The sequence below is a fragment of the Amblyomma maculatum genome, chromosome 4, assembly GCF_055883805.1.
Source record: "Amblyomma maculatum isolate TAMU_Amacu chromosome 4, ASM5588380v1, whole genome shotgun sequence".
Classification (NCBI taxonomy): domain Eukaryota; kingdom Metazoa; phylum Arthropoda; class Arachnida; order Ixodida; family Ixodidae; genus Amblyomma; species Amblyomma maculatum.
In genome coordinates, this window is record NC_139347.1 from 62,680,354 (window position 1) to 62,691,917 (window position 11,564).

Genomic DNA, 11,564 nt, shown 5'->3' on the forward strand with positions numbered 1-11,564 from the left:
AGACAATGGCTTAGCGGCACATTTCAATGTATCAAATACTAAAATAGGTAATTAAATCTGTCAATTAAGGTAACGTCAACGATGTGACGTCACGCAACCTGAAGTCGAGCCAAAAAAGGGCATAGGAAGAGATTGCGCGAAATTTCAAAGTACCAAGAACTAAAATGGGTAAAGAGGAAGTGAATTAAGCATAGAAGCAACTAGAAGCAACCAAGAGCAGCCTCCGTGCTTTCGCATTACTCCAATGCAGATTCTGCAGTGCTCTTTAATTTTAGCAGGGAAAGACGCATGGGTTCTGGTGTCCAGAGCCCTAGATAGGCGTACTGGGGCTCTGAAAGTAGTAGTTTCGTTGCATGGATTAAACATTCGATCATTGAGATACATCTTAGCTAGCCTATATGTTCGTTATAGTTGTAAGTCTGATAAATTTTACGGGTACTCTTAGACTCCAGGCTGGTTGGTCGAATGGCGCACTTTTAAAGCCGAGTTCGAGAGATACATTAGCTAATCAAGATCTGGAGGCACACGACACATGTGGGCAGGATTAACTGATAGCGTATATTGCCGGCGCTTTTCCTCTCTATCGGGAAAGAAAGCGCAGTTTCTGTGGTCTGGGTACGCAGGTAGCGTCGGTGTCGAATTCCAGGTCTATCGTTTTTCCCTCTTCAGGCAGAATTGTGAAGTGCTGAACCATAGTTGTAATATAGACGAACACTTGCACGGTGGACAGGAGCTCTGCGGGACACATGCGTTTTCCTGCAAGTGACGAAGAAAATTAGTGACGGGTATACACTACAAATAGTTAATGTACAGCCTATGCCAGGGGGTCTACTTCTGAGTCATACTATGGCTCGTAATGCATTCCTAAATTTACAAACTTGCTGAAGGCAAGGTGATTTTTTGCCCTACCCTCTCCAATGGCTACTTCCCCGATTGTTATAGTAGTCATAATATACAGGTTGAATGCAAACCCTCTGAGCTGTAAACTTTTGACAAAGGCTGGACATTACTATTGAGCCACTTCCTGGTGGTTTGTGGGCTTTTCTGCTGTTTGCCATTGTTATGAGGCTTAACACACAGAATTATTAGGTATATACTCAGGCTTGTATTTTGGCGAACCTGGTACGTGGGGCGCTTATTAAGTTCGTATTATTTGCATGAAGCTACGCAGATATAGAATTAAGGCTTGAGTGGGTGTTAAATCGTCATCAAGGTATTTTTCTCCGAATACCCTGCATTTCTTCTATTGAAGGACGAGCTGGTGTAGACCATAACTCTAGACGTACTTGCTATGAAAGTTCATCTGAGCAATTACTTCCTTATTGTCCCGAAAATTCTCTCCACGCAGTGCCTTCTTAGTTGGAGGAAGAAGAAGGGAATTATGTAATGGCGAAGTGGGACGAGTTTGGAGCATTGAGCATTTTTTTCGGTAAGACTATAGGAACGTCGCGTGGGCGACCGCACGTCACCCTAAGTGAACAGGTGCGTCGTGATGGAGCAGACGTAAGACTATCGCAACCTTCATTATGTGCAAGTTTTGTTGCAGAGATCACATTAACCTGTTGCAATATTTGTTCTACAGTTATGTGCCGCTAAGGGAGCACTAGAGCGCCCACCGTCAAACCAATCTGTGGTTCACCATTGAATGACTGGCGGTCACTCCGTTCTTGTCGTTCCAGCCTTGTTTAAACAAGTTGAATACGTTTTTGCCATTTGGCATTTATTTTTTAAATCTGAAGCATATCCTCGCTACACATCGCTGTTAGCTCGTAATGAGCATTCAATGGATAAAGGACCTTCGAATACAGAAAGGGGATCACGAAGACTGCTTTTCAATTTCCGATTAAGGCTGTTAGTTTTGGTTTGATGCTCGGTGCTATATAGCACCGATGAGCGGTGTTATACGCAACACACGAGGGCTTTTATATTCCGCGATACGTAGAGACGTACTTTCATTTTGGTTCCTCATGTGGGCCCTATTTATAAATTTATGGTGCTGATAATACTAATGTTATGAGCTCCCCTTATAAATTTCACCAGCGGCTACCTAAAAAATTGATTACCTCACGCCAAGTTCGCATTATAATGAGCCGCACATTCGGAGTGGGGAGAGTGTTGGCGTGGGAATGAGACAGTTCTTTAATAGCAATATTCAGGCTAAAGGAGAAGTTAAACCTATTCGGGTAGAAAAACCGAGATACTAGGAAAAAACACTCTGCCCTCCAGTACATTGGGTCTCTCTCTCTCCTCCTGTATATTATTCTTTTATTCCCACACCTTCTCTCATTGTGGTATCCCTGTGCCCACGTAGAATGAGACAGTCATTATTTTTCTGACATTCTTTTTTATACGTATGTACATATTGAAGATGCGTCCCTGCCCTACAATCTCATACATTCCTTGTATTGAAATGCCGAAGGTCCTGTTGAGAACGCCGTGGGAATACTCCATTTTTCATTTAGTCATGCAGGGACTGTTTTGACAAGCACATGTTTAAATTTCTTCTTTGCAATTTTGTGCGTCATATCTGCCTAGGCCTCATGAAGAATTTGCAGGTACACTCAATATACATACAAATATCTCCTATAGTTTCCAGTGAAATCCTGCAACTAGGTAGCAAGAAATTATTAGATTTTGCTCAAACCGGACGCTTGCTTAACCTTGTGCTTCACAAATGACAGCAGGAAAAAAGAGGCGTACATGAGCTTACCCATAGAGAAAGGTATCAGGTATTCAGGCTTCTCGAGAAGTGATGAACTTCTCTCGTCCAGAAACCTCTCTGGGTTGAATTTCTCAGGTTGTTTCCAAAGTTTCGGGTCATTGTGCGTCGCCCACAGGTTGGACATGACGACTGTGCCAGCGGGTATCATGTAGCCGCACACAACAATGTCTTCCTGAGCCCTGCGGTTTAATACCCAAACGTAAAAATCAAATTTGAATAAAAGCTGAGATTCTTGAAATCTGATTACAGTAAGTAGGTGATGCTGAAAACAGTAGCGAATATTAACGGAGCTCACTGAAAATGTTAACAGCTGCTCAGTACCGCATCTTTTCCTTTTAAAATGCAACATTTTCCCCTCTCAACGGCCCAATCTTAATGTTGACAATTATGCTTGAAGCTCTTATTTTTATGGGGTTGATGACCTAAAGCGACTCGGCCAGGCTATCAGGGACGCCGGGTCGTCTGGAGTTTCGACCGCCCGGGGCTCTTTATCATGCACTGACATCCCACAGTACGCAGGCGCCATGCGTTTCACCTCCATCAAAATGCAGCAGCCGCGTCCCCTGGTGCCAACATGCTGCACTGCCGCTGCAGAAGCGAAGACATCAAGAAAGCCTTCCTTCACTCCGTGCTGGACATGTGAAACGCAGAGCACGGCGAAATCCGTCGGGATATTTCTTTCTTTCTTTCTTTCTTTCTTTCTTTCTTTATTTTTTTTATTTTTTTTTTTTTTTTTTTACAGTTACTAAAGTTCCCGCGCTGCCTGCAACGATATGGTGACGGAGACACATAAAGGAACACTGAAGCGATACACAAGCATATGAGTGCTTTTTTTTTTTCATATTTCGCATACGTCCGTATTCATTTTGCGGCGCGGAGTATTTCACCGTGATACCTTGCCATTTTACCCGTCTTGCGAATCCTTTGCGAATCCTTTGCGGAAATTTCTGTCTAAATAAGTGTTCATGTAATGGAAATAATCAAGGCAACGTTGCTTCGTCTTTTGTTAAGATTAGTCAACAGAATGAACTTCAATTTTCCCGAAATTTTAAATGTCCCTCAGTTCTGGAAAGGTAGACTAATCTACCGCAGTTTTGCGCAAAGACATAAGGCATGAAGAACATCAGCGTGGTACATCAAAAAGAGGTGAAGAACATCGCCTGTTTTACGTGCACATCGTTTTACTACTTTGCCTTTTTGTTTCAGAATAATAATTTATAATTACCCTTAGCTCCTGTCAGTAAAATTTATAGCGAAACTATTATATATACTACAAGTACTATATAGCGAAACTATTATATATACTACAAGAACTACTAAGCAATCTATTGGTGCTTCCGTCAAAATCTCACGTCCCTGTTTAAGTTTGCAACTCAACAAGAGAGGCAGTATCTAGCTACTTTCAATTATTTAGGAGTTCGAGCCAAATTAGAAAATTAGGACATTTTTATTCTAGATTAGAAACCAAACTTTGATTGTACTTATCTGATAGACAGATGGTAGTCACAGCTCACAAGTCGTGAATTATGAAAGTTGTGCTAATCTGAAGACCGAAAAAGGCTTGACAACAGAATATTCACGCTGCGAAGAAGAACTATAGCGAACGATTTTTTTTTTGCGTGTGTTTAGGGATTTTCATCCAAAATTTATGACAGGTGCGTCTGTGCAGCCTGCGCGGATGGGTGGTTCAGGAAGGTGAACATCATGCACGTCATAAAACATAACTATATGACAATAAATGAACTAAAATTAACTGGCCAGTTGCTTTATTTTCAAATTTAAGGGGATTTATAACATCGCTAAATTTAAGACCGTCAACAAAGAAGGTGCACTGAGTTTTTAAAATTTCTTAATCGCCGATAGAGATCCAAGTATCAAACACCGAAGTTCTCCCATGAACGCTTGTCGTGCGGGCTTTCCCGTAATGAACATTTTGAAAGTGGCCTCGCTGCACTAGGTATTGTCCAGAAAGTCATGTGATCTTTTTCTTCACCATAAAAAAAAAAAAAAAAAAACACTAATGGCGTCTAAAGGAACCGAGCAAGGGTTGAGGGGCAGCCTCAAACCACTGGCCAACGCTTCGACAAGGGGCATCTCTTCGTGTGGACACGAAATGTGGCATAAGGCGGAAAATGAATGCGGATACTTTGAACATACACATTCTTATGCCTTTAGGATAGCATTCATAGTTTCAGTGGCAAAGTACGCGTTTCATCCACTTTTGTGAAGAAATTACATATTTTTGTTTTCTCCCTATGGTTCTGCCACTGAAAGTGGTGGAAACTATAAGTCCACTTGTCGGAACTTTGGCAGTGAACTCCGGCTTCCCATTAACCCATTTTCGGTCTTTTGACTTTGTGTAGTCATTTCCTCACCTCGCTCCAAAAACAGCGTATTTTATGATGTGCTTAAGAAATGCGGTCAACCTCACGTTATAACGGTGCAAAGCTCGAAAGTAATCTCAACGTGTTTTACATGGCGTTCAAAATTGCGAGCCGTTCTGTCGACTTGAAAATTTTAAAGAGCGACCTTGCTTTTGACGATCAACGCCTTCAATTTCGCGATATAATATGGACGCCAAAATTAAAACCAGAAAAAGCCAATTAGGTATTCTTGCTAATTCTTAGAGTAAACTGAAGTGCTATCACAAACATGACGCACACCTTGCTTTATAACCTACCGATACAGACCACACAGCTGTATCTCTCATTGAGTTGTAAATATGAATTTGAAACGTTGAAGGATATCTCCGTGTATTTTTTATTTCTAACGCTCTCTTCTTACCGCGCACTTTGTGGGTGATAATTAGCATAAGATATACGCCGCGCGTTTAGGGCCATATAAAGCCAAGCCTCGAAAAAAGCCTTCATATGGCGATGTGCCTGCAGTCTTGCTATATGGTAATATTGCGTCTGCGATGTCTGTACAAGATCTTAAAGTTTATTCACAATATAGTGAGGCAACCAAAAGAAGGAAAGGAAAGCACATTTAATTTCTTGCCAAACTAGGAAACGTGCGTGCTTTGCGTCTGAAACTGTGAACTCTGATAGTTTGTTGCATTGGTTTTGTGACGCATAAATGCAACTATGTCTATCGTGGGCCATATACAAGGTTATCTCTGAGTGTAACGACATTCGGATGTGTGTGTTTAATCTGGCTTTGTTCATTTTTTTCCTTCATTCATACTGTTTTTCTACTGCACGTGGTTCCTATTTCGGATCAAGGTAGAATTTACTCTGCTATTTCGCTGTTAATCCTTTCTTTCTAAATTGAACAGCTTAACGGCGTGTAATTCTTGTAAACGAACAATTCTTTATTTGCCTGTGTCACGCGAGCAAATAGTTTGGACACCATAGAGAAAGAGGTATCTATGAGGTATCCGTATTATTGGTGGTAGACCAATGTGACGTAGCTCTTTTTAATGGCCATTGAACTCGATAGAGATAGATTCGATCAAGGTTCGCGATTGACCACTTGATTTTTAGTAACCATTGAGAGCAGCCTAGCACGGAATGAACTTCGATGTAAATACAATTCGCAACAGATCAAGAACATTTTTCTGATTTCTTTGGAAAAAATTCTACCTGAAGGACACAGTTATAAACAGAGTTTTATTGGGCAGTCAACTAATATATGGATGATTAATGCGACTGATGCAGCAGGGTATGTGGTGTTAGAGAGTGCAATGTTTCGCATGAAAAAAGAAGCCGCCAAGGCCGCTAACGGGTTCAGACCATGTGAGCGGACAGCGCAGTCACGTCCGTTAATCACAATGGTAAGCGCCATTCGCCTTTTCACCCTATTTATCTCCCTTCTAACTCTGCCCCAAAAACAGGAAAGGGGATTTGACTCTCCCCATTGTCCAGGCTTAAAACTAACAGACGGACAGCTTTCTCCAACAGATGACTAAGTGTGACGCGGAGACTGTCCGATGATCACGGGCAAATAAGTCGACGACGCTGTGGGCGGCGCACGGCTGAGTCGCTCGTCTTCACCTTTGAGTGCGCTTTGCGACAGCCGGGTGCTAGTGTAAATGCTGGGCAACAGGAATTGCAATGATAGATGCTATGAACGTGACTAAGCCTCGTCAATTTGTGGCAGTTTCAATGGCCGAATGCTTCAAAAATGAGGTTATGCCGGCTCTAGCCACGATACCATTGTTGCCAAATGTCACCATACCTAGCTGCCTGTGGATTGCGCCAATTGTGAAGACTAAAAAGTGCAGTTTCCGAGCAACCTTTCGATTAAAGTCAGTGCTTACTTCAATATCGGACATAATCTGGCTTACAACGCGTTTTAAAGAGGTGTTGTCATCCTTAACCTCATCGCAGCATCCCCCACTAACCAAGCAATAATAATTATTCGCCGTAGAGCGTCGCTGCATTTGGATAACCATGAAAATGTCAGCCCATTGTCAGTCAAATGTCTACTCAGTGGATATTAAGTTACATCGTATGACAGGGATATGACAACTTACAGGTGAGCAGCTTTGACCTTTCAGGTGTTTTGTTTTATGAATAGAAGAATGAATTGGTGGAAATGTATCAGCTCGATAAGCATTGTGATCCTCAAATTTTTCTGCGAAGAAGCAGCGGTTTCTTGGTCAAAATTGTAGCTATAAGCAAAAGAAACCGCAGTTACAGCAGCAAATATCCTTCGCTAGGAGCATAGGAGCTCCTCTAGCTGGCACATGGTAGAACTACAGAGCACACGCGACCACGGCCCAGACATAGAATAAACAGGGTACAACCTTGTCGCTCTTGTTTTGAGATCTGCAAATATACCTGATAAAAACCTGCCGCAGAGCGACGGGTCCTGGAGATACAATGCCTTTGAAAGCCTTCATGGGAAATTTCCCGCAGAATGTCATCGCCTACTCACTCCCTGGGGAATCCCATCAACCCCACAGTCCTCCAGCGGTACATCTCCCAGATGGCGGCCATGGTGTAAGGCATAGCGTGCCTATCTTTCCAGCTCGGGGTTCGGTTTCTGCCCACCACACGGTCCACCTCGGCTCGAATCCTTCGTTGAACAGTGTCTTCCTTGTCTGCCAGGTTGAGCAGGTGCCACACGACAGTATAGTAGGTCAACAGGGAGCCACCAGCAAGCAGCGTCAGCATGTTGCCCAACAGGTACTCCTCTGGAAAAAGAAGCGAGAGAGAGGTGATAAACTTCAATGGCGACAGGACAGCTTTGCGGAAAGATTCCCGCAAGGGAGGTATTTTTGCTTGCATAGGCTTGAGCCAGAGATTCGTTCTCCAGCATTTCACCCCACATTGGTGGTGGAAAAACATCATAATAGGAATACCCTGGTAAGAGTAGGAACACACCCATAATGAGGTTTTATTCGCCCCGTATATGGGAAGTATACTATTTACTCCCCTCATAAAGGATGTATTAAGGAGTACAACTGAGTAATATTTTGTCTACACGCAGAAATGAAACATACACATGGCGCCATATTTATGCATCCTCATTTCAGCTCATTCAGCCGTGCTACCAGCAACGAAAAGAACTCCGCTGCTTTCATGTTAATCTGTGTCATGGGTCATTTTATGCCGTCGGCAAACGCGGAGGGGGGGAGGGGGGGAGGGTAAATAAGGACCATCGAAATGTTCTCAGTGATAACCGTATTGAAGTGTATGTCAGCGTAACCTTTTCTTCGAGGTCCACATTGAAAAAAAAAAACGCATGGACGCAGCGTCATTCGTGCCTACAAATAGTACAGGGCAACCTCACTTTGTTCTCACTATCTCTAAAATACACTGCAAGGCATTTTCACTACAGCGGACGTTTCCCCGATTTCCCCATTTTTTATTTTCGTTTGTGTTTATTTTTATTACTTCGTGTCGTCCACTCGTGTACGAAGTGTCTGCGTTTATACAAGGATTAGCTGCTTAATTCGTCATCTCCGCCTGACCCGCTTCGGCTGAAATTGGTGGCGCTTGGTATGAGGAAGCACAGATGGAAAAGCATGTCAGTGATATAAAAATAGCATATTTTCTAATCCGAATCAAATGCGAATAATATAGCGCTGTTACTAAATCGAGTGTTATTAATGTAGCCAAGTACCCTTATCTTGATATAACCAGGTAATGATGTGACTGAATGGAACAATTGGACGATTGTTCGCTACCTCTGCAAGTATTGATTCCATACGGAGAAGCGCTATAGAGGTAGCTCTAATTCGAGGAATCAAAGTTGTTCCTGTTTATTTATATTACGTACCTTTAAAACACTTGCCAACGTCGTTTTTCTGGTCAGAGATCATTTGCTTGTAGTCCTCTACGAAGCTGACACTCTTTTCTTGTTTTCCTGTTGTTTGACTGGATACCCTTTCTCGGCTGTAATCAAGGTGGAGATGTCATTTTACATTCGCGAAGTTGGTAGTTCATAAGTAATGAGCCACTCAAAGGAGGTAGTGACAACGGCGGCACGTGTGAAATATAAATATTTACTTTTGAGTCCACGTAAGCTTTCGCCAGTAGGTGATAAAATTACTTTGAAGCAGTGACAGCACGGTCGTCCACCCGTCGGAAAGCACCAATTGATGCTCAGTGTATGGAAAACACCGGCTACTGGTAATGACACGTTCATCCAAAAACATGTGGTAGAACATACCTCGACACTGCTTATAAAATAAATTGTTATGGACGCACCTTGGTCATAAATACGGAATCGTACATTACCGGTAAACGTCCGCAGCATATTATGCCAAAACATCTGGATATGAGCAGGCTTAATTGCAATACTTGTTCATTTTGTCAGTAAGAGTAGCAATAGGGTATCGACGTGAAATATAAGGTCTAAATTTGACTAAGTTACCAACTATTGGGGACGTTATGCGGTAGATAAGATAGCCACGGTCCAATGACACCGAGGAATTTGTGAAAATTTTTGCTTTGTGCTTCAGTGAATAAGAAATATTTGTTCTTTCACACTGATAGACTCTAAATATATTTCCTAAAAATTCGTGCTTCAAGCTCACAAGGTCCTGTACGATTCGTCTTACTCTCACAAGTCTCCTGACGATCCATCTTTTTAATTGCGTTACGTTTTGACTAAGGCGATGAAATTATGTCTCAAAGGCCAATTAATTATACGTCTCATTAAATCAAAATTTACCGCGCCACGGTGACGCAGTGCTTAGGGCGCCCAATCTCTGCGCCCAAAGATGCGGGATCGAATCCCGGTCGCTGCGGCCTCTTTTCGATGGAGTCGAAAAGCAAAGTGCTTCAGTGCTGTGCGATGTGAGAGCACGTTGAAGAACCCCGGGATGTCAAAATTTCCGGAGCCCTCCACTACGGCGCCCCTCATAGCCTGAGTTGCTGTGAGATGTTAAGAGCCATAAACCAAGCAATATGCCAAATCCAACTTTATCGTTTTTAAACCAAGTCATGAAACCTTTCCTGCGTACCGCCTTTATATCTCTTTGCTGTTTTATTGTTCCAGCATTTCACAGCGCCAGCATTCTTTTCTTCATTTTGAATTCTACTCTTAAATCAGTTGTAAGAAGTCTCCTTCAGTCTTGGCTCCACAGTAGCTAAGAAATGGATCAATGAGGCAATGAATGAAAAATACAATTTCCCAGCACATCGATCATATCTAAAAGAAGGTTATTTATTGTAGCACTAATTATAGCTCTTTCTTATTGTCCTTCTTATCTTCCCTGTATGATTCTTGTATCATCTGTTTGTACATAATCACATCACTTATGACATTGTTGCTTGGGGAAATGCTTACCATTGTCGTTTATAGCCAGCACAACGTTTACATAACAAGTCCATCTCTATCATCACCTGCAAGTGCTTCCCTGCTAATTTTCGTGCCCTGTTATACGGTAACAACATCCTACCAGTCTACCATCGCTTTCAATATCACATTTGGATCACGGTTTATCGTACGCTGCATTTCTAACTTGTTATCACTGTTTTGTGGACTAGCTAGAAACTCTTTAGGTTCGCAGGTATAGGAAGAATTTGTGTCTAACATAAGTGTAACAAATTGTAACAAAATGAATTCGTTTGCAGCCTTTCCATTTCGGGACACAATACTATCTTAAGTTAAAATATCATTATACTTAACCGCTCTTAAGAGAAATATATGAAGGTGTTTTTAGCGATTTTGCAGACTTCTACTGCCATTATGATTACAGCCTGGCTGCATCTAGGCACTGTGTTCAACACACCTTGATTGTTATATATTTAACGCATGGCTGACTTTACTGCTAATAATTGTTAATGTTTTATTAATCTGTGGAAAGTCTCTGAGCAGTTATTTGGCTTTAGTGACCATCACTTGTACATACTAAATATATTCATTTTGCAAATGATCAATTTCTTAAAGCCACCCAAAACCAAACCAAAATACGTAGTGTCATTCTAGCAGAGGTGTTACCTGAAGAAGTTTTGCATGTCCTCGAAGTTTCTTTTTATCTGACCAAACTTCGTGAAGAATAGCGTGGTGATGGCCTTCAGGCCGATGGGCATGACGGAGATCAGGGACCCCGCTGCGAAACATTCGAATATCGTCACGAGCAGGCTGTCCAAGTAGTGGCGCCTCTTGTCTTCGAAGTCGTAGCGTAATCCCAGCGCAAGCGCTGTCACGTTGTTGGACACGCTGGGCATGGCAAGACTGGCCACGTTGATGGGCTCTCCCTTTGTGTCGGCGATCTTCTGGGCCAAGTAGGCGGCCTCATCCTGTCGTTGCAAAAACAACATGAATGTTTACCACCCTATTCACAAAAAAGAAGTTTTTAGCATAATATGAGCATGTTTGCCCCATCGTGGCATAGTCTCCGTAGAAGCTCGCACATTAGTGCACGGTCTAGCATGTCTTGCAT

General features: G+C 42.4%; 1 protein-coding gene across 1 annotated transcript; it reads right to left on the reverse strand.

Annotated features, from left to right (window-relative positions):
* Nucleotides 1-327: 327 nt before the first annotated feature.
* LOC146191232 (cytochrome P450 2J4-like) lies at nucleotides 328-11,564 on the reverse strand. Its single transcript, XM_084600290.1, has 6 exons — nucleotides 11,502-11,564; nucleotides 11,120-11,421; nucleotides 8,951-9,066; nucleotides 7,604-7,862; nucleotides 2,711-2,901; nucleotides 328-756 (listed from the first exon to the last, which is right to left on the reverse strand). The coding sequence occupies exons 1-6, from the start codon at nucleotides 11,562-11,564 to the stop codon at nucleotides 581-583; spliced, it is 1,107 nt and encodes a 368-aa protein (XP_084456416.1). The 3' UTR covers nucleotides 328-580.